Raw genomic sequence first — 24,290 nt, forward strand, 5'->3', positions numbered from 1 at the left:
TATTAATCTTTTCAGAGAACCATCTTTTGGCTTCATTGATTTTCTCAGTTTTTTTAATTTTTATTTTAATTATTTATTTTTGGCTTCATTGGGTCTTCGTTGCTGTGTGCGGGCTTTCTCTAGTTGCGGCGAGCGGGGGCTACCCTTTGTTGCGGTGTGCATGATTCTCATTGTGGTGGCTTCTCGTGTTGCAGAGCATGGGCTCTAGTCGCGAGGGCTTCAGTAGTTGTGGTTCGCGGGCTCTAGAGCACAGGCTCAATAGTTGTGGCGCACGGGTTTAGTTGCTCCGGGGCATGTGGCATCTTTCCAGACCAGGTATCGAACCCGTGTCCCCTGCTTGGCGGGCAGATTCTTAACCACTGCACCACCAGGGAAGTCCCTGACTTTCTCTGTTTTATATCTCTTTTCTATTTCATTAATCTCTGATTTTATTTCTTTCTTTCTACCTTTTCTTTTTTGTACCTTGTTGAGATAGACACAATTCATCAGATTTCCATCTAAAAACTACTCTAGCTGTGTCCCACAAATTTTGATATGTTGTATTTTCATTACTGTTACTTTCAAAATATTTTCTAATTTCTATTGTAATTTCGTCTTGATGAATCAGTTACTTAGAAGTAAGTTACTTAATTTCCAGATGATTTGGGATTTTCTAGATATGTAACCAAACAGGATCCTATGGGTCCTTCCCCTGACAGACCTCTTCCCTATATCCTCTGCTTTAGCTTCTCTGAAGTATTGTACTCAGATGATTGTATCTGACACACATTTCCTGAGTTGTTTTATAGATGCTAAAACCGGCACCAAATGGAAGAAATTAACTACTTGATGACTGTGGGCACGTAGCCCGCAGACCTACTGGAGCCTGAGGATTGATAATGTTAACCCCTGTGACACTGCGCTGCTACCTCACCATCAACCAGTCAGAGAATTCGGCAGGAGCTCATCACATACACTGGGATGCCCCTCCCTTACCTTACCTTTAAAAATGCCTTACTGAAACCCATTGGGGAGGTCAGGCTTTTTGAGCACTAGTTGTCCCGGGTTCCTTATATGGTGCCTTACAATAAATGCTGCACTTTCCCTCACCACAACCCAACAGGCGAGTGGACCCACGTTTTGGTTTGGTAACAGATATCTTATTGTTATTGATTTCTGGTTTAATTTTTCTGTGGTTAAAGAACATATTTTGTATAATTTTAATCCTTTGAAATTGATTACTAGTTTTATGGTTCAGCATATGATATATTTTGTTCAGTGTTCCACATGCACTTGAAAAGATGGAGCAACCTACAGCTGTTGAGTATAATTTTCTACAAGTGTCAGTTAAATTGCTTAGTATTGTTGCTCAAATGTTCTATATCCTTACTAATATTTTGTCTGCTTGTCCTATTGATTATTGAGGAGGTATGTTAAAATCTCCAATTCTAATTCTATATTTGTCTTTCCCATACAGTTCTATCAATTTTTTGCTTCATAAATTTTGAAGTTATAATATTAGGTGCATATACATTTAGGATTATGTATTTCTCCTATGGAATTGATCTTCTAATTATTATGAATTTCCTTTTATTCTCTGTTACTTCTTCCTTAACACCTCCTTTGACCATTAATAATATAACCATATCATTTTTCATATGGTTACGGTTTTCACGGAGTATCTTTTCCCATGTTTTATTACCAATTACTTATATTTAAATCAATTACGTTTAAGGTGTATCTCTTGTAGTCAGGATATTGTTGGTTCTTTTTAAAAATAAAGTCTGACAATCGTTTTCTTTTAAATAGTGATCAGTCTCTTTAAATTTTTGTGATTACTGATATGGTTAGCTTTAAGTATATCATATTTGGGTTTTTAGTTTGTTCCATCTGTTACTTGTTTCTTTATTCCTCTTTTCCAGCTTTCTTTCAGGTTAGTCAAGTATGTTTTAGTTCTCCATTTTTCCTCTTTTGTTGTCTTTTTACATATAATTCTTATATATTTAGTAGTTACCCTAATGATTACAATATACATATTTAATTTTTTACTATCTTGAATTAGTATTTAATTGCTTCACAAACAACGTAAGAGCCTTACAACCATATAATTTTATTTATCTTTCCTGAATTTTGTGTTATCATTGTCATATATGTTACTTCAACATATTATGAACCCCATAATACATTGACAGTATTATTGTTTTAAACAGCAAATAGTCTTTTAAAAAGAGTATGAAGTGAAAATTTTTAAATGTTAAATTTCTACCATTTATACCATATCAAGATATCAAATTCCTGGGAATAAGCATAACCAAAGATATACAAGTCCTCTATGCAGAAAGTGGGAAAAAATATTGGAAGAAATTAAAGAGACCTAAATTAATGGAGTGAGATACCATGTTTATGCATTATGAGTCAATATTTCAAAGATGTCAGGTCACTGCAATTTAGTCTTCAGATTCAATGCAATGCCAATCAGAATCTCAATGTGTAGTGTGTGTACACGTGTGTCTGTGTGTGTGTAGCTGATTTTAAAATCTTAGCCAAGGCACCTGAAAAAGAACAAGGCTCAGCAAAGAAGATATATAGATGGCAAATTCTAAGACTCATGATTGAAAAGCATATGAAAAGATGTTCCACATCATATGTCATCAGGTAAATGCAAATTAAAGTGACAGTGAGATAACACTACACACCTATGAGAATGGCCAAAAACCAAGAACACTGATGACACCAAATGCTGGCAAGGTTATGGTGCAACAGACACTCTTTCTTTGCTGGCGGGAATGCAAAATGGTACAGACACTTTGAAGGTTTCTTACAAACTTTACATACGTCCAGCCATCAGCATTCGTGAGTCTTGGTATTTCCCAATGGAGTTCAAACTTATGTTCATATGTAAACCTGCACTCAGATTTCCACGTCCCACCACCCAGCTTAATTGACAAATAAAATTATATATATTTAAAGTGTACACCACGATGATTTGCTACATTTTTACATTGTGAAATGATTACCACAATCAAGCTAATTAACACATTCATCACCTAACATAGTTACCTTTTGTGTGTGTGTGGTGAGAAAGCTTAACATTTACTTCCTTAGCAAATTTCAAGTATCCAATACAGAATTATTAACTATAGTCACCATGCTGTACATTAGATCCTCAGAAATTATTCATCTTATAACTGAAATTTTATACCCTTTGACCAACATCTCATTTCCTCTACCTTCTAGCCCTTGGTAACCACCAATCTGCTCTGTTTTCATGAGTTCAACTTTTTTTTTTTTCAGATTCCACATATAATAATTCCACATCCTACTATTTGTGATAGCATACAGTACTTATCTTTCCCTTCTGGTTTATTTCACCTAGCATAATGCCTTCTAGGTTCACCTATGTTGTCACAAATGACAGGATTCCCTCTTTATGGCTGAATAATATTCTATTGTATATCTATATAACATAGTTTCTTTATCCATTCATCTTTTGGTGGACACTTAGGCTGTTTTCATATCTTGACTATCGTGAATAATGCTGTAATTAATATGGAAGTGCACATATCTCTTCCAGATACTGATTTTGCTTCCTTCAGGTACATACCCAAAAGTGGGATTTCTGGATCTTATCATAGTTCTATATTTAATTTATTGAGGAACCTCCAATCTGTTTTCCATAATAGCGGTACGAAATTACATTCCTACCAACAATGTACAAGAGTTCCCTTTTTGCCACATTCTTGCCAACATTTGTTATTTCTTACATGTATTTCTTTTGATAATAGCCATTCTAACAGGTATGAGGTGATATCTCATCATAGTTTTGATTTGCATTTCCCTGGTAATTATTGATGTTGAGCACCTTTTTATCTATCTGTTGGCCATTTGTATATTTTCTTTGGAAAGATATCTATTCACACACTTTGTACATTTTTAAATCAGATTATTTGTTTTCTTCCTATTGAGTTACATTAGTTTCTTATATATTTTAGATATCAACCCCTTATCAGATATATGATTTGCAAATATTTTCTCCCATTCTGTAAGTTGTCTTCTCATTTCCTTGATTGTTTCCTTTGCTGTAAAGAAGCTTTTTGGTTTGATGTAGTCCCAGTTGCTTATTTTTGCTTTTGTTGCTTGCAATTTTGGATGATCTAAAAAATCATTGCCACCACCAATGTCAAGGAGCTTTTCCCTATGTTTTTTTCAAAGAGTTTTATCGTTTCTGGTTTTACATTTCAGTCTTGAATCCATTTCAAGTTAGTTTTGTGAGTGGTATAAGATAGGGGTCTAATTTCATTCTTTTGTACTGTGGATATCTAGTTTTCCCAACACCATTTATTGAAGATACAATCCTTTTCCCATTTTATATTCTTGCACCAATGTCAAAGATTAGTTAATTGTATATGTATGCGTTCATTTCTGGGCTGTTCACTCTCTTCCATTGGTCTATGTGTCTGTTTTTTATGCTTTTATCATACTGCTTTGATTACTATAGACTTTTAATGTAGTTTGAAATCAGGACGTGTAATGCCTCCAGCTTTGTTCTTTTTTCTCAAGGTTGTTTTGGCTATTTGGAGTCTTCTGTTGATACAGATGTTTATACCAGCTTTATTTGTTTGTTTGTTTTTCATTTTTTAATTATTTATTTATTTTGGCTGCACTGAGTCCTCGTTGCAGCACGTGGGCTCTTTGTTGTAGCATGTGGGCTTCTCTAGCTGCAACGCGCAGGCTCCAGAGTGCGCAGGCTCAGTAGTTGTGGTGTGTGGGCTTAGTTGCAGTATGTGGGATCTTAGTTCCCTGACCAGGGATTGAACCCAGACCCCCTGCATTGGGAGCATGGAGTCTTAATCACTGGACCACCAGGGAAGTCCCTATAGCAGCTTTATTTGTAATTTCCAAAACTTGGAAGCAACTTGGATGTCTTTCAGTAGGCAAATGGATAAATAAACTGTGGTATATCTGGACAGCAGAATATCATTCAGTGTTAACAAGAAATGAACTACCAAACCATAAAAAGACTTGGAGGAAACTTAAATGCATGTTACTAAGTGAAAGAAACTAAAATGGTAAGGCTACTGTGATGGTTAATTTTAAGTGTCAATTTGACTGGGCTAAGGTATGCCCAGATAGCTGGTAAAACATTATTTCTGAGTGTGTCTGCGAGGGTGTTTATGGACGAGATTAACATTTGAATTGGCAGACTGAGTAAAGAAGATCACTCTTTACCCATGTGGGTGGGCATTACCCAATCCATTAACATCATGAATAAAACCAAAAGGTGAGGAAAGGACAAATTTGCTCTCTACTTGAGGTAGGACATCCATCTTCTCTTGCCCTCACACATGGTTGCTCCTGGTTCTTGGGCTTTTGGACTGGACTATGACTTAAACCATTGGCTTCCCTGGTTCTGAGGCTTTCAAATTGGGATTGGAACTACACCACTGGCTTTCCTGTGCTCCAGCTTGCATATGGCAGATCAGGAGATTTCTCAGATTCCATAATTAGTGAACAAATCCCTCATAATAAGTCTCTTACTATCTATCTACCTATCTATGTGTATATATATGTCCTATTAGTTCTGTTTCTCTGGAGAACCCTAATACAGCTACAAAATATATGATTCTGATTATACAACATTCTGGGAAAGGCAAAACTATGAAGACAGTAAAATGATCACTGGTTGCCGGGGGTTTGAGGGGAGGGAAGGATGAATCGGTGAAGCACAGAGTATTTTTAGGGCAGTGAAAATACTCTGTATGGTAATATAATGGTGGATTTATGTTATTATATTTGTTCAAGCCCATAGAATATACAACACCAAGAGTGAGCCCTGATGTAAATTATAGACTTTGGGTGATAATGATGTGTCAGTGTAGGTTATTTGATTGTAACAAATGTAACACTTGGTGGGGGATGCTGATGATGTTGTAGGCTATGCCTGTGTGGGGCTGGGAGTATATGGGAAGTCTCTGTACCTACTATCAATTTAACTTTGAAGGTAAAACTGCTCTAAAATTTAAAAAGTCTAAAAGAAATGGAATCAAAAATTTTTTTTCAATAATTCTCTTTGTTAAAAAAAACAAGGTGGAAGACCTGCTGTACTAATCTACAATTGTGTTGTGTTGGTGTTAGAATAGTCAAGTAGTTGAACAGGGCACCATAGAGAATCCAGAAACTTGTTCATGCACGCAAAGACATTTGATTTATGTTGAAGTTTTCACTGCAAAGCACTTGGAAAAATAGCTTATCAATAAATGGTGCTGGGTGGAAAAAAACCCACAAAGCTTGATTCTTACTTTATATTCTACAAAATACTAACTCCAATTTATAGACATAAATGTACTAGAAATCCTAGATGGTATAATAAGAAAAAGAACTGGGACTTCCCTGGTGGTCCAGTGCTTGTGGCTCTGCACTCCCAATGCAGGGGGCCTGGTTTCGATCCCTGGTCAGGGTACTGGATCCCACGTGCCTCAACTAAATATCCCACACGGGGCAACAAAGATCCCGCATGCCGCAAGTGAAGATGCCTCATGCTACAAGGATCCTGTGTGCCATGGCTGAGACCCGGAACAGCCAAATAAATAAATAGATAGACAGATAAATAAATAAATAAATATTTTTAAAAAAGAAAAAGAAATGAGAGGTATTTAATCTGGAAAGGAAAAAATGTCCCTACTTTCAGAGAACACCTTTGTCCATGTAGAGGATTCCAAGGAATCTACACAAAAAGCTACTAGAACTTACAAGTGATTAGCAAGGTCACAGTATAAAAAAGGTCAACATACAAAAATCAATTTGCATTTCTATATATTTGTAATAAACAATTGGAATCTAAAAGTTAAAAATGGTACAATACCTCTTCATAAATGAAGCACTAGGTATAACTATAATAGGACATGCAGGATCTTTATTTTGAAAATCAAAAAATGTTGATGAAATAAAGCAGAGAATACCTAAATGAATGGTGAGACATACCTTTTCATTGATTGAAAAATTCAGTATAGTTAAGATGTCAATTCTCCCTAAGTAGATATAAAGATTAGATGTAATCCGTATTAAAATCCCAGCAGAATTCTTTGCAAATATAGAAAAGATAATTCTAAAGTTCATATGGAAATGTGAAGAAACTGAAGTATCTAAAACAATTTTGAAAAACAAGAATACGGTTGGAAGACACATTACACATTAAGATATATCATAAAGCTACAGTAAAGAAGATGGTGGTATTGGTAAAAGGATAGACACGTAGATCAGTAGAACAGAATAGACTCCAGAAATAGACCTTCATAAATTCAGTCTATTGATTTTTAATGAAGATACAGAGGCAATTCAATGGAGAAAGGACAGTCTTTTGCACAAATGATCCTGGAAAAATTAGACATCCATACGCAAAGAAAAAGTGAACCTTGACCTATATCTCACACCACATAGAAAATGAATTTAAAATGGATGATATACCTCAGTGTAAGATGTACAACTATAAAACTCTTGGAAGAAATTATAGGAGAAAATTTTTGTGACTTTGGGTGGGGCAAAAATTTCTTAATACAAAACCGAAAGAATAATCCAGAGAAGAATAAATTTATAAATTAGACTTTGTTGAAACTTAAAACTTCTTCTCCTCAAAAGACATTAAGAGAATGAAAAGATAAGCCATGGGCTGGGAGAAAAGTTTACTAATCATACATCTGACAAAGAACGTTTACCTAGAATATATAAAGAACTCTTAAAACTTGAAACAAAAAAGGGCTTCCCTGGTAGCGCAGTGGTTGAGAGTCCGCCTGCCGATGCAAGGGACACGGGTTCGTGCCCCGGTCCGGGAAGATCCCACGTGCCGCAGAGCGGCTGGGCCCGTGAACCATAGCCGCTAAGCCTGCGCGTCCGAAAACTTGAAAAAAAATACAATTTTAAAAAAGTGGGCAAAAGATTTGAACAGACACTTCACCAGAGGAGATATATGGATGGCAAAAAACACATGATGAACCCATTAGTCATTACGGAAATGAAAATGAAAACCAAATGGGAAACTCTTGCATACCTATTAGAATGGCTAAAATAAAAAATAATGACAATACCCAGTGCTGGTAAGGATCTATAGCAACTGGAACTCTCCTACATTGCTTGTGAGAATGCAACATGGAATAATCATCCTGGAAAACATGTTGATAGTTTCTAATTAAGTTAAACAAATACCTATGTGACCCAGCAATCCTACGTCTACATATTTAGTCTAGAGAAATGAAAACACATGTCCACACAAAAACCTGTACATAAAGGTTCATAGCAGTACTATTCATAACTGTCAAAAACTGAAAACAACCCAAAATCACCTTTGACAGATGAATAGATAAACAACTGTTGTGTATTCATACAATGGAGTGCTACTCATCAGTAAAAAGGAATAAGCTATTAATACACAAACAACATGGATGAATCTGAAATGCATTATGCTAAGTGGAAGAAGGCAGTCTCAAAATGTAACATAATGTATATTTCCATTTATATGTCATTTGGGAAAAGATAAAACTGTAGTAATGGCAAACAGATCAGTGGTTTCTGGGGATTAGGGGTGGGTTGAGAGACTGATTAAGGAGTGTTAGAATTGTTCTTTTTCTTGCTTGTGGTGGTGGTTATAAGGACATCTGCATTATTAAAACTCATAAAGCAGTAAATCAAAAAAAAGAGTGAATTTGCTGTGTGTAAAGTTTAAAATAATTAATAGATAAATAAGTTGAGATATTTAGTGAAACAGAGCAGGACCCTATAGTCCTTGCCCCACCCCCTGTCCTCAGCCTGCCTTTTGTCTGTGGAAAATCTTTAGCCAAAGAATAGGTTTGATCAGAGAAGTGAGGAAATACAGAAACCAAGGAAAACAGTCAAAGGAGACCAAATAATAATAGTTTAATCATTAAGCAGTCAAGGGCCTTTAGTTCCTCCTTAAGGGCTATAGACAATATTCTGAGCCATGTCCTGTGAGCTGTTTTGCAGATACTGAAGCCCCCACCAGTTGGAGGAGGATGACTACATGATGACCAAACTGAAGCCATGACATAAGCTGCCACAGTTCCGAGAACTGGCCTCAAAGAAATGGGAACAAACCCTGGAACTGAAGATTAACTATACTTAAAACAACCAAGATGATGACAATCAGATCACCATATTACTGGTTTCAAGATGACTGTCAGAGCTGACTGTACTGTTCTGCTCTTCTCCTCTGCCTATACAGCCCTGAAACTCCCCTTTAAAAACCCCTTCCTCTGAGCAGCTGTTGGGAGTTCGTTCTCAGACAGGAGTCCACCCTCTCTCCCAGTTTCCGGCCTCGGAAATAGAGCAAACTTTCCTTCCTACCAACACTTGTCTCTCGAGAATTGGCTTTTGAGCAGTGAGCAGTCGGAAGTGGGTTTGGTAATGTTAGAGCTTGGACTCACATTTTGGCTCAAACTGAAAGTCCACATAGCCTACAATTTTATGGCTGGTAGTGCAATAAAATAAGATAGTTGCTATTTATCCTCCCTGGCTCCATATATGCCAGTATACTTTAATGGTTATCTATGGTTCTGTTAGGCATTACTGACTCATTCTTACTCTGAAAACACATTTATTTTACCTTTTAAGCCATTTACTAAAGGTCACAGTAACATTCAGTAATATTTTTATAAGAGGGAATTTTTAAAATCCAGAAGAATCAACTGAATAACTATTTGTACTACAAAGACAGTTCAATAAAGGGGCAGAATATAAGATCAACATACACAAATTGATGTTTTTTCCTATATATCAATTTAAAAAGTAAGAGAGTAAAAGATCCCATTAACAACAGCAGGAAAGGGGGCTTCCCTTGTGGCACAGTGGTTAAGAATCTGCCTGCCAATGCGGGGGACACGGGTTTGAGCCCTGGTCCAGGAAGATCCCACATGCTACGGAGCAACTAAGCCTGTGTGCCACAACTACTGAGCCTGCGCTCTAGACCCTTCGAGCCACAACTACTGAGCCTGCATGCCACAACTACTGAAGCCCGTGTGCCTAGAGCCCATGCTCTACAAAAAGGGAAGCCACCACAATGAGAAGTCCGTGCACCGCAACGAAGAGTAGCCCCCACTTGCCGCAAGTAGAAAAAGCCTGTGCACAGCAATGAGGACCCAACACAGCCAGGAAAAAAAAAAAAAAAAGATTCCCTGGAATTCCCTGGTGGTCCAGTGGTTAGGACTCCACACTCTCACTTCTGAGGGCCTGGGTTTGATCCCTGGCTGGGGAACAAAAATCCCACAAGCCATGCAGTACAGCCAAAAAAGAAAAAAAAAATGAGTCCCTATCTTTGCAGGTGCAATGGAAAAAGTAGCAGCTCAAATAAAAATTATAAAAACAAACAAACAAACAAAACCACCAGAAAAACAATAGCAGGAGAAACTAAACATTTCCTAAGAGTAAAGAAAAAGTAATAGCAAGACCTATTTGAAGAAAATAATAAAACTTGACTAAAAGACAGAATATGACTTCAATAAATATCTTGTTCCCAGTTAGGGAACCTTAGTATTGTACAAATTATTAAGTTTGCCAGTCTCCCAACATTAATTGGTAATGTCAAGGCAATCCAATCAAAATTTCAGTTGAATTTTTATGGATCTTGATGAGTTGATTCTCAAATTTATATTGAATACTGGAAAAAAAAATGTGTTTAAAAAAATTAAAAGAAAGACAAACATTGAAAAGAAATATTTAAAAACAAAGTAGCAGTATAGTGATTGAAACAGTGTGGCATAGTTGTGTAAAAAGATAGCCTTGTGTACATAAAGGAATTTAGTTTGTAATAAAGATGCTACTTTTAATCATTGTAAAAAATGATGAATTATCAATAAATAATGTTTGTTATCTATTTGGGGAAAAAGGTAAAGTTAAGTCCTGACTCTGCATTGTATCAAATTCCAGAGATAGATATAATAAACAAAACTAGAGAACTACCAGGAGAAAATATAAGAAAATATTTGTATAATCTGGGAGAAAAGGAAGGCATTTATAATGAGTAAGAGTCTAAAATCCAAGAACAGTGAAGGATAAGTCTTACACATGCAAATTCAAAACTTCTGTATATAAATAATAATAAATAAGGGGGGCTTCTCTGGTGGAGCAGTGGTTGAGCGTCTGCCTGCTGATGCAGGGGACGCGGGTTCGAGCCCTGGTCTGGGAGGATCCCACATGCCGCGGAGCAACTGGGCCCGTGAGCCACAACTACTGAGCCTGCGCGTCTGGAGCCTGTGCTCTGCAACAAGAGAGGCCGCGATAGTGTGAGGCCCGCGCATCGCGATGAAGAGTGGCCCCCACTTGCTGCAACTGGAGAAGGCCCTTGCACAGAAATGAAGCCCCAACACAGCCAAAAATAAATAAATAATAATTTACAAAAATAATAATAATAAATAAGGAATTCAACAAAATATTAAAATTCAAAATGCGTGAAGAGCTTCACACAACTATTTAAAAAAGGCAAGACAATAGAAAAATAAGCAAATGATAAGAACAGTCCATTCAAATAGAACGAACTAAAGACGGCCAATTAGTTTATAAAATGATCTTCAATCAGACGTGTAACCAAAGAAATTTTAGATAATATTATATCTGTTTTCCTCATCAGATTGGAAAACAAAACAAAAACATTGGTCATATTCAGAATTGGAAAAGTGATGGAAGTGGGCATGTTCATCTATTTTGGGTGGAAGATAAACTGATTAAGCCTTCATGTGGAACAAGTTTGTCAAAACTGTGAGCTACTTTTACCACCAATTCCCTTCCAGGATTTCCTGCAGAAATAGTTACACATGTGTATAAACAAAGATGTTTATTGTAGCATTGTTTGGGGTATAGCTTAGGTGCTGGAGCCAGACTATGTGGACTCTACAACTAACTACTTTTGACCTGAGGCAACTTAATATTTTTGTGGCTCAGTTTTCTCATCTGTAAAATGAGGAATAGAATATTACCTACCCTGTACATTGTTGTGAGGAACAGAGAAAGTAATATACATGTAAAGTGCTCAGCACATGGCCTGGCACATCGAGTTCAAGTATCAGGTGGCATTAATAGTGAAAAATTTGAAATAACTTCATAAATGTTCATCAAGATGGTCAAGGACTCTATTATGGGACACCATACTGTAGACTAATACAGCTGTCCCCCACCTTTTTGGCACCAGGGACTGGTTTCGTGGAAGACAGCTTTTCCACGGATGGGGGGAATGGGTCAGGTGATAATGGGAGCTACGGAGAGCGATCCGCAGAGGCAGATGAAGCTTTGCTCTCTTGCCCCGTCTCTCACCTCCTGCTGTGCGGCCCAGTTCCTAACAGGCTGTGGACTGCTACCAGTCAGCGACTAGGGGGTTGGGGACCCCTGGACTAATATATACACATATTTTTTTAAGTATATTTTTAAGAATTTATTTTGAATGAGATGAATTTATTGTACTGACATGGAAAGATTAGGAAAGAGTTTAACCGGCACAGCCCCTGTTTGGTTTCTATAGCTCTCATGGCAAAGGGTAGGAACAATCTAAGCAAGCACATTTAAAGCTTTAGCTCATATAGAGTACATCACATCCACTTGCATTCCATTGACCAAAGCAAATCATATGGACCCTTCCTATTGGGAGGCACTGAAATCTATTAGCCAAGGGCTGGATGTACAATCATCTTATAGAGGAGAAAGTGAATAGTTGGGAACAGTAATACCATCTATCAAAGCTGGGTATCCATGACCCCATGACCCCACCATTGAGTAGACATCCCACACTCTATGTGTGTGTGTTTTTATTTACCTTCAGAATCCGTATCTATGGGCCACACATATGAGAAAAACACTATGGAACATTTGCCTGTGGATTCCCCGAGCAAATTAGGTTACAATGGGACCTCAACAATGAGAGATAATTCCTGATTTCTTGTGTCTCCACTGGTAAGATGTAGATACTTAGGTGATCACCAGGCTCATTCCCAACTTAACTTTTTTGTTCCTTCACAATATCCTGGACATTCAAATTTGTGTTTAGTTCCTTGTAAAAAATTATTTCATTTAATTTTAACAACACCATTATAGGGTAGCTATTTTATCCTCATTATAAATTATTGTGTATCATAGGCGTTCCAGAAGCACTCTCTTATTGTTAAAACTCTATGATTATGAGGATTAATTGTGCATGACAATTTTGAGCTGTTTGGGGGGATGGAGTTGGGAGAACTCCCTTGCATTAGTGTTATAACAGTGTCTCAGGAATATATGTCTGCAACAGGTATGCTCATTTTTCAAACCTAAGACCCAGTTTTGTGGGGTTAAGGCATGAGATGGCTTTGGGCTCTTGTCAACCACAGCAGAAGGGGGTTCTTAAGATTGTAGCCTCTTTCATCCTAGTGCAGTCACTAGGCCACTGATATAGGGCACTGACGTAATCCTAACCTGAGCCCAAAGGTCTAAGTCCATGTACTCAAGAAGAACTCTGTACAAATTTTCACCCATGGTCACAACATTTACTTAAGTTCCATATCTGACTCACTAGATGCTGCCAGCTAGTGCCCTGCTGTGACCCAACAGAGCAAGGACATAACGGACAACAAACACAACTTGTTCACTAACCTGTGCTCGATCATGCATGTTTTGGTAGGGTTGGCATATGCCAAAGCCCATCGCTGACATGATTTGGATACCATTAATCTTATCAGGTTGCCATTGGCAGAGGGTATACTTTCTCTGTGGTGTAATCAAAGAATTAATATGAACACCATGCTTATATAACCTGAGCAATGAATGAAACAGGACTTGGGGTTATACTTTATTCTGGAAGTTAACACTGACTCACTAGAAAACATTGGACAAGTTGCCTAAACTCACTGCACCTTCATTTACCCATTTGTGAAATATCCTCTCTGTACCTCAAGGTTATAACCATAGGCCCTGGATTTTAGAATTGTTCTACAGATACCTCATTCAAACATTCAGCAATACTTATTATGTGCCAGGTAATCTTCTAGGTACAGCTGAATTTTCAACATATCTAAAGGTGAAATCATTATCTTCTCTTCCTCAACCCAGCTTTTATCTCCTATATTCTCTGTCTCAGTGGTGGCATCAACATCCATCCAGTTGCCTGAGGCAGAAACCCCTGGGTGTCAGTCTCAGTGTTTCTCTTTCCCTCAGCCCTACATTGGTCCTCTCAAGTGTACCCTCACCAATTAAAAGAATCTATTACCCCCTTGCTAACCCTGCCTCAGTGTTTTCACCCTTGTGATCTCTCTGCCTTGAACACGCTCTTTCCTGATTTCACATAGCTGGCTTCTCATCATTCAGATCTTAGCTCAAATGTCATTTTGTTAGTGACATGTTCTTCAACCCATCCAATACAGAGCTGCTCCCCAGCACTGCTCTTAATCTATTACCTTTTTTTTTTACCATCTTATTAGCACTAATACTACTTGATAACTCACTTGTACACTGCCTCCCCACCGCCACCACCATTTTTTCTGTCTCCAACACAGGATCTAAGCTCTGTAAGTGCAGGGACATTTTCTGACTTGTTCACCTCCATTCCAGACACTGGGGATGTGGCTAGCATAACCACTATTTATTGTATTCATCTGGAAAAATCCAACATGGTAAAATCTAGTTCTCTAACTATTCCTCACTTGCACCCAGCACACACTATGCGGACTGGTCTCACGACCATAAACCTCAAGTGTCCCTTGCTGCTGTTTGGCACGTTTCTCCAGTCAATTCATTCTCCCACTTCCCCAGACAATTATTTCACACATTTCCCTCCTCAAACCTCTAACCCCACTCCCCCTCCTCAAGTTCATCTGATGACTTTGTTTCTTACTTCACATAAACAACAAAAACAGACGAGATCTTCCACGTGCTCTCCCCACCACTTCTGTACATATACTGTGCCTCTGTGTGTTCCAATGCGTGGACTGTCCATGCTCCTGTCTGGACCAACCTCTCCACTCGTGCACTGGGTCCCACCCCGTCTCACTCAAGGACATCACTCCTGCAGCATCAGTTTTTCTCTCAATTGTTTTTCCCTGAGCTTTCAGTATGCTCTAATGTCACCCATCTGCAAAACAACCCTCCCCTTGACCCTATTTCCCCTTTCAGTTATTGCTCCCAGTTTTCTGCTCCCTTTTACAGCAAAACTCTTTGAAAGAGGCATGAGACATTTTGTCTCCACTTTCTTTCCTCCTATTCCATTTTAAAAACCCACTTCTGTATACAGAAATCATTCTTATCATGGTCAACAGTGACTACTGTATTGCCCAATCCAGTGGTTATTTCTCTATCCTACCTTTACTCCACCTCTTAGCTGCATTTGACACAATCACTCACTTCTTAAAGCGCCTCATTTGGCTCAGGGACACCATGTTCTTAGTTCTTGTATTATGTCACAGGTAGTTCTTCTTAGCCTCTTCTGCTGGTTCCGCCTCATCTTCTTGACTTCTAAATATTAGTTGTCCAAGGCTTAGTCTCTTTTATAGTTTCAGTCATCTCTTAGGGGGACCCGTCTAGTATCAAGGCTTAAGTTCTATCTTAAAATGAGGACTTCCATATTTATACATTCAGTTCCAATTTCTCCCCTGAATTCCAGACTAATCTGATTATCTATTCAAAATCTATACTTGAATATCTAGTAACCATTTCATGCTACTCCATCCAAAAATGAATTCTTCATGTTCCTCAAACCTCCTCATTCTCAGTCTTCCCCCCTCCATAAATGGAAACTCCATTCTACCATTTTCTTAGGCCAAATCCCTGAAATCACCCTTTATTCCTCTACTTCTCTCAGATACTTTGTCATTGTATATTTTTTTAACTTTAAAAAATTATTTATTTATCTTTGGCTGCGTTGGGTCTTTGTTGCTGCATGCGGGCTTTCTCTAGTTGCGGCGAGTGGGGTCTACTCTTCCTTGCGGTGCGTGGGCTTCTCACTGTGGTGGCTTCTCTTGTTGCGGAGCACGGGATCTAGGTGCGCAGGCTTCAGTAGTTGTGGCACACAGGCTCGGTAGTTGTGGCTCATGGGCTCTAGAGTTCAGGCTCAGTAGTTGTGGCTCGCGGGCTTAGCAGCTCCTTGGCATGTGGGATCTTCCTGGACCAGGGCTCGAACCTGTGTCCCCTGAATTGGCAGGTGGATTCTTAACCACTGCGCCACCAGGGAAGTCTAGTTAAAAATAATGAACACCCTTTTGTTTGAGCTGCAGGTGGTTGATATTGCTGCTTTAGTGGATAAGTCTACCTACAGAGCCTAGAGGGGAAGAAATAAGTCAAACACAGAGACCAGGATGCAAACGCCACTCAGGAACAGCCACATAAGACAGAAGCCCCTCCAGAGAAGCCAGCAAAGGGCACAAGTCTATGTTAAGGTTTGAGAAAATACCCAAGTAGGACATCAGTTTAGCCCCATTAAGTGACTTTCTCTTTCACCTTAACGTTGATCACTACTTGATTTTATTTGCTTATTACTTGTCTCCTCCTTTTGAAATATAAGCTTAAACTATAAACTTAATATAAGTATAATTTACTTAAATGTTCTACAGATGAGATCAGTGGCCTCTATCTTCAGTGCCAAAAGAGTGCTTGGCACATAGTAGATGTTCAATCAGTATTTACAGAATGACTCAAGACACAAAGCTAGCTTCACAAACAGTGCTTTGAGTTTTTATGAATAAACCAATCTGAAGACACCTCCTTTGTAGCTAAGTTCCCCCCTTTATTTAAAGGGGGTGAAAATGTGGGGAGTGCAACTTTAATCTGTGTTTACTGAAGGTGGAAGCACCAAGATGAACCTAAATGGGAATTCAGTATTGTTACATTACCCAGAGAATAACATGGTTCCTGTTTCAGCTTTGTCAATTACCATTCCAAGTCACAGTTTCTTCAACTGTGATGTAGGAACAATTATGGTACCCATTTATAGGGTTATCGGGAGGATTAAAAGAGACAGCAACTCTAACGCATCAATAAATGCAGGTATTTGGTTGTTATCATAATATTTGTATTAGTGGTACACGACTAATCATAAATCACTACATCTTAAATCCACTTACAGTTTATGTTGAGCCATGGTGACTCACAATCTAACACATAGCTTCAATTTGCTCCCCATAATTCACTTAAGAAACCCATTGTGGCAACGACATCTTTCATGATCTTAATTTTCTACCATTCAGAAGTTCCAGCCTACAGACAACAGGAAGTAAGTAAGAGGATTTCAGGGCCCAAGCCAATTTATTACTCGTGTAAACTGAACTTTACAATCTTGCTGTGAATTGCTGAGGGGCAGAGACGATGTCTTTTTGAATGCTATAACCCCAGAGCCCAGCAGAGCACCTGGCACATGACAGTCAATGTTGATTAAATAATAAGTGAGTGACGAGCGTTTCAGGTCATCAGTCGCCCAGAGAGGGCATGAGCACACCCAGAGGCACAGGTGTGAGAATTGAGCGGCCCCACGCGCACCCGGCTGCAAGCGCTCCTCAACGGAGGATAGGATACCTTCCGGCACTCTCCGCGCCCGGACCTCAGCGCAGGACGCGCCCTCTGGCGGCGGCGGCGCCCGGGGGTTAGGCCGCGAACGTCGGGAAGGAAGCGCGCGGGGCGGCGTAGGGCGGAGCCTCGCCGTGGCGGGATGGAGCGTGAGGGCGCTGCGACCGCCGAGGGCGACATGCCCGGCTTTCTACAGACTCTTCAGAGCGAGAGCCGAGTCGAGGCGGCGCGGGTGCGGGAGCAAGAGTTGCGGCAGTGGGGCCTGACAGGTCAGTGGCCACGGGGGAACTTCCGGCTACGCCGCCTGACTCTTCGGGACTCCTCTCCCGGCCCCAGGAACGGTCCGGCGGCGCCGCGGGTGGATAGTCTTGTGGGTTTTTAACCTGCGGACAACAGGGCCTTCCCTTCTCGCCCCTGCGGTGGGGCTGGGCGGAGAGGAACCCCGCCTGGGGCCAGGTAGCCGTTACCCCGCCCGCGCAGCGCGCGGGGCCCGCGGACGCGGGAGGAATGTGTTTCCCGGCAGGAAAGCGAGACCCGCCCGCAGCCCCCGCCACGCGGCAGTCTGGCCCTGGCGAGGGGGAACTTGGTGAGGCCCCTGTCCGGAAGGTAGGACCGTCCTCTCTGAAGAGGCGGAGGGCGTCCTGGCGCCCCAAGGGTGTGGGTTTAAAATTTATGTTCCGGTGGGTTTGGAGGCCTGGCTTGGGGGGTTTAACTAGTTGCTTGTGTAAAACTATCAGAACTCTTCTCCAAGCTTCACTTTTCTTCTTCGTTTACCGTGCGCGCGCAGTTCTTTGATAATACTCCACTGGTTAATTCTCCCTCAACGCTATAATTTGAAATATGCAGCTAAGCAAAGTTCATAAACTCATTACTGCATGTAGCTATTTTATTTATAGTAGCCTTTCCCTAGAAACTTCGAAGCGTGAAAACTTGCATCCCCCTGAGGTCTGCAGGCAGGGGGGCAGACCGCACCTCTGGATGGAGGTCATAGGATAGAGAGACCCAGGTCCTATTTCCTGGCCTGCTCTTGACTCACCACCTAACCTCTCCCATACTCGTTTTATTTATAAAATGGGGAACGCAGTGCTGTGCCTTTACTGTCTTACTCTTCAATCAATAATAATGATATAGTCGTTAACTCATTCTTTATTGAGTGCTACTGAGAGCCACATGCTACAAGATGTTAGGTGCAGAGATGAGGATACAAATGTGGGCCCTGCTTTCCTAGAGTTTGTAGACTGGAGTCTGTGAGTGATTTCAAAAATATAAACAAGTATTTATTGAACTCATACTGTGTGCCAAATACGAAGGAAGTGTGAGGTTTTGTTATGAATGAAACAAAAGGAGCGGTTCTGTGTCCAACTTAGAAGAGGGATGGGAAGAGAAATGGATAGAATGCAGACATGGAAGAGAAAGAACTCTCCCTTCTTGAGGCTCTGAGTCTATGAAAATGGTGTCTCTGTGTCTGTAAGGAGTATGTATCCAAATATGAATTTACAGACTGATGCTTTTAAGTTTGGTGTAAAGTTTATATGTTTATAGAGCCAAAGTTTATACGTGATTATTTGTGTGTTTGCCTATTTCCTTGCCTGTGTTTTTGGGTATGATACTATGTGTGAGAGAAGGCTACTTCTAATGTGCACATTGATACTGGACTGTCAGTAATACACTTGGAGAAATATACACATGGACCAGTGCTGTTACTGTAGTGAAACTGAGAAGATAGATAAGAGGTTGCAAGTTTGCCTGGATGAATTAGAGTGAGTGAATGAAGAAGTAAATAGACAAATGTGGAAGCTTGGTGGTGGGCATGGATAAGTGGATAGTGGGGGGAAAGAAAAAATTAGAAGATAGGTATACTCAGGAATAACCATTTAATCTTATAACTTGAAATTCCTATTTCTATTTGCCAGAATAAATTAATATTCTTAGACACTATTCTTTGTGAGTTGGTTAAACATGGTTACTGATTTTTTTTTCCTTCTGATTGACAGAAGTAGTACATGTTCTCTGTAAATCATTTTGGGTAATATTTTATACATAAAGAAAAAACAGTAATATACATAATCCTATATTGTTAACATCTTATTATCTATCCTGCCAGTCCTTGGTCTGTGCATGCATATGTGTGTATGTAATTTCTTTTTTTTCTTTCTTTTCCAGGGTGGAGCAGGGACTGAGGGAGAAGTGCAAAAATGGGGTTTCATGTACATATTTTTTGGAAACCATAATTTTTTTCCTTATTATCATTTAGTCTTCTTCAATATCATATTTATTAGGTACAGACTATTTCAGTGTATGGATTTGCTGTAATTTAGCCAGCCACTCTATTTAGGTTCTTTTTTTACTATTTTAAATAATACTAAAAAATATCCTTGGAATCAAATATTTATTATTGCTATGAATTTTTTTTAAATTGGGGTATAGTAGTTTTCCAATGTTGTGTTAGTTTCTACTGTACAGCGAAGTGGAGTACCCTGTGATATACAGCAGGTTCTCATTAGTTATCTATTTTATACATATTAGTATATATATGTTAATCCCAACCTCCCAATTCATCCAGCCCCTCCTTTCCCTCCGTGGTGTCCATACGTTTGTTCTCTAATCTGTGTCTCTGTTTCTGCCTTGCAAACCGGTTCATCTGTACCATTTTTCTAGATTCCACAAATATGCGTTAATGTATGATATTTGTTTTTCTCTTTCTTACTTCACTCTGTATGACAGTGTCTAGGTCCATCCACATCTCTACAAATGAACCAGTTTCGTTCCTTTTTATGACTAAATAATATTCCATTGTATATATGTACCACATCTTCTTTATCCATTCGTCTGTCGATGGACATTTAGGTTGCTTCCATGACTTGTAAATAGTGCTGCAATTAACATTGGGGTGCATATGTCTTTTTGAATTATCATTCTCTCAGTATATGCCCAGTAATGGGATTGCTGGGTCATATGATAATTCTATTGTTAGTTTTTTAAGGAACCTCCATACTGTTCTCCATAGTGGCTGTATCAGTTTACATTCCCACCAACAGTGGAAGAGGGTTCCCTTTTCTCCACACCCTCTCCAGCATTTATTGTTTGTAGATTTTCTGATGATGCCCATTCTAACCGGTGTAAGGTGATGCCTCATTGTAGTTTTGATTTGCCTTTCTCTAATAATTAGTGATGTTGAGCATGTTTTCATGTACCTCTTGGCCATCTGTATGTCTTCTTTGCAGAAATGTCTTTTCAGGTCTTAGGCTCATTTTTTCATTGGGTTATTTGTTTTTTTGATATTGAGCTGCATGAGCTGCTTGTATATTTTGGAGATTAATACTTTGTTGATTCATTTGCAAATGTTTTCTCCCATTCTGAGGGTTATCATTTTTGTTTATGGTTTCCTTTGCTATACAAAAGCTTTTAAGTTTCATTAGGTCCCATTTGTTTATTTTTGTTTTTATTTCCATTACTATAGTAGGTGGGTCAAAAAAGACCTTGCTGTGATTCACGTCCAAGAGTGTTCTTCCTATGTTTTCCTTTAAGAGTTTTGTAGTGTCCGGTCTTACATTTAGGTCTTTAACCCATTTGGAGTTTATTTTATTTTATTGATCCATTCATTCATTCATTCATTCATTCGTGGCTGTGCTGGGTCTCCATTGCTGCATGTGGGCTTTCTCTAGTTGTGGCGAGCAGGGGCTACACCTCGTTGCAATGCACAGGCTTCTCATTGCGGTGGCTTCTCTTGTTGCAGAGCACAGGCTGTAGGCGCACAGGCTTCAGTAGTTGTGGCATGCGGACTCAATAGTTGTGGCTTGCAGGCTTTAGAGCGCAGGCTCAGTAGTTGTGGCACACGTGCTTAGCTGCTCTGTGGCATGTGGGATTTTCCTTGACCAAGGCTTGAACCTGTGTCCCTGTATTGGCAGGTGGATTTTTTTTTTTTTTCTGTACGCAGGTCTCTCACTGTTGTGGCCTCTCCTGTTGCAGAGCACAGGCTCTAGACGCACAGGCTTAGCGGCCATGGCTCACAGGCCCAGGTACTCCACGGCATGTGGAATCTTCCCGGACCGGGGCACGAACCTGTGTCCCCTGCATCGGCAGGCAGACTCTCAACCACTGTGCCACCAGGGAAGCCCGGCAGGTGGATTCTTGACCACTGCGCCACCAGGGAAGTCCCACACTGAGTCTTAGTTGTGGCAGGTGGGCTCCTTAGTTGTGGCTTGTGGGCTCCTTCGTTGTGGCAGCCAGACTCTTTAGTTGTGACATGCATGTGGAATCTAGTGCCCTGACCAGGGATTGAACCTGGGCCCCCTGAAGTGTGAGCGCAGGGGCTTATCCACTGTGCCACCAGGGAAGTCCCTCAAATTTATTTCTTCCCCAACCCCCAACCCCCTTACTGCCTCCTAGAGGTTAGAAAGAAAAAGACTACATTTCCAAGACTTGCCTGGAGTTGTGTTGTGCATGTGACTCGACTTCCACCTAGCAGATGACTGTGGAAGATTTGGAAGAGGAAAGTGAGGGAGAAAGGCTGCATTCCCTGAGGGATTTAAATTTTCTACATTTCTCTTGGCTATGACTCTTAACCTCAGTGGGGTTGGGTAGGGTACTGAGCATCCACTTTGCTGGCCTGGATTGCAGCTGAGGCAGTAGGGTCCTGGAGCTGACAGTTGGGGTAATGTCCTCCTGGTTTTTCCCCTCTAGGTAACTTATATCATTTTTCTCTGGCTGCTTTCAAGATATTTTCTTTGTCTTTAGTTTTTAGGAAGTTAATTATGATGTGTCTTGGTGTATATTTCTTTGGATTTATTCATTTATTATGTTTGAAGTTCATTCACCTTGCATCTGTAGGCCTTTTGCCAAATGTGGGAAGTTTTCACCCATTTTTGTGAGTACTCTTTTTTAGCCCTGTCCTGTTTCTCATCTCTTTCTAGGATGCCAATGAATGAATGTAGTTCTTGTGTTAGAGACTTGCAGTTCCCTGAAGCTCTGTTCATTTGTTTTCAGTCTGTTTTCTCTCCATTGTTCAGGTTGAGTAATTTCTATGGTTCTGTCTTACAGTTCACTGATTCTTTCTTCTCTCCATTCTGCTTTCAAGTACATTCTCTGAGCTTTTTACTTTGGTTATTGTATTTTTAAATATTTTCTTTTTCTTTGCTGAGACTTTCTATTTCTTTACTGAGGCTTTCTATTTTTTCAGTTGTTTTAAGCATGTTCATAGTTGCTTGTTGAAGCATTTTTATCATTGCTGCTTTAAAATAAGTGTAATATCTGTGTCATCTGGGTGTTGGCATCTGTAGATTATCTTTTTTCATTCAGTTTCAAACCTTCCTGGTTCTTGGAATAATGTATGATCTTTTTTATTGAAACTTGGAAATTTTTGTCTTATGTTTTGAGACTCAGGATCTTATTTAAACCTTCTGTTCAATTGTCTGTTTCATGCTGCTCTGGCAGGGGAAGGGGGGTTGCTGCTTTGCTACTACCAGGTGGAAATAGAAGTTAGGCTCCCCCACTGAGCTTCTCTTTATACCTGGGGATAGGGAGGGGGTTCCTCCTTACTTCTGGGTGAGAATGAGAGTACTGACTCCCAACTTGGTCCCCACTGACACTGGTAGGGGTGGTCTTATTACCTCTAGGCAGTGATAAAAATCCTGAGTCTCCACTGGGCCTCCTTTGACACCATTTCTAGAGGTAGTTGGGGAGGGGCCTCATAAGATCTAGTAGGGGTAGAAGTCCAGGCTCACTATGTGGTCTCCATTGACCTGCATGGGAGGGAGAAGTGGAGTGGGGATGGCCTCATTATTGGTGAATGGGGATGAAAATCCTGGCTTCCTACCTAGCCCTCTCTGGTACCTTCCTGCTGGGGATGTTGAGGAACTTCATTACAGCCTCTTGAGGGTGGAGGTCTAGGCTCCCACTTGGCCTTTGCTGATGTGGGTGGGCCATGTTTTTTTCCCTATGGTGTTTGGCTTAACTGTAGTGGTTATTGTCTACAAGTTTACATTTTCTGTCTCTCTAGGCTGTCCCTTTCCTTTGGCTAGTGGGAGTAGGCTTTTGTGGGCTTTTTTTGTTCTTTCTATGTCCATTGGCATTTCTGGGTGGCCAATTTCTTCACCTCTAAGTCTGGATATATGAGGCAAAAAGAAACCCAGGGAACTCATCACTGTGTTGTTTGCTGGGTCCCTAGGTTACTAACCAGTATGCCTTCTTCACGCCACCTTTCCAGAATCATCTTATTATGTTCATTTTCTTTGTACTATTCAGGATTTTTAGTTATATTAGCAAGAGGAATGGGGAAAAGAACATCTCCATCTTCCCAAAAGCAGAAGTCTCCAGATTTCACATTTTAATTTTCTTTGATTTTCTGAATTTTCTGACATACAATATGTAGATAATACCTAGTGCATGGGATCATTATCGGCATTAAATGGGGTAACTTACGTACAGTGTTTACTACTCTCCATGGTATTTAGTAAGTGCTTAATAAAAATAATTCATTAATCTTTTTAATGTTCTACAATTATATATTGTTTAGTTCCTTTTTAAATGTCATGAGTTCAAACCAGAGTTTTACTTTTGTTAATAGTTTTTTTAATCTCTTTATTGGAGTATAACTGTTTTACAGTGGTGTGTTAGTTTCTGCTTTACAACAAACTGAATCAGTTATACATATACATATGTTCCCATATCTCTTCCCTCTTGCGTCTCCCTTCCTCCCACCCTCCCTATCCCACCCCTCTAGGTAGTCACAGAGCACTGAGCTGATCTCCCTGTGCTATGCAGCTGCTTCCCACTAGCTATCTATTTTACATTTG

General features: G+C 39.8%; 1 protein-coding gene across 1 annotated transcript in view; it reads left to right on the forward strand.

Moving 5' to 3' along the window:
- The first annotated feature begins 17,564 nt into the window (after nucleotides 1-17,564).
- Nucleotides 17,565-24,290, forward strand: part of CHD1L (chromodomain helicase DNA binding protein 1 like) — a 67,750-nt gene continuing 61,024 nt past the window's right edge. The window contains exon 1 of the mRNA XM_059071601.2: nucleotides 17,565-17,765. Within this exon, the coding sequence (XP_058927584.1) occupies nucleotides 17,639-17,765 (127 nt within the window). The 5' untranslated portion in view covers nucleotides 17,565-17,638. The remainder of the gene's footprint in view (nucleotides 17,766-24,290) is intronic.

Source organism: Kogia breviceps, chromosome 1 (assembly GCF_026419965.1).
Source record: "Kogia breviceps isolate mKogBre1 chromosome 1, mKogBre1 haplotype 1, whole genome shotgun sequence".
NCBI lineage: Eukaryota > Metazoa > Chordata > Mammalia > Artiodactyla > Physeteridae > Kogia > Kogia breviceps.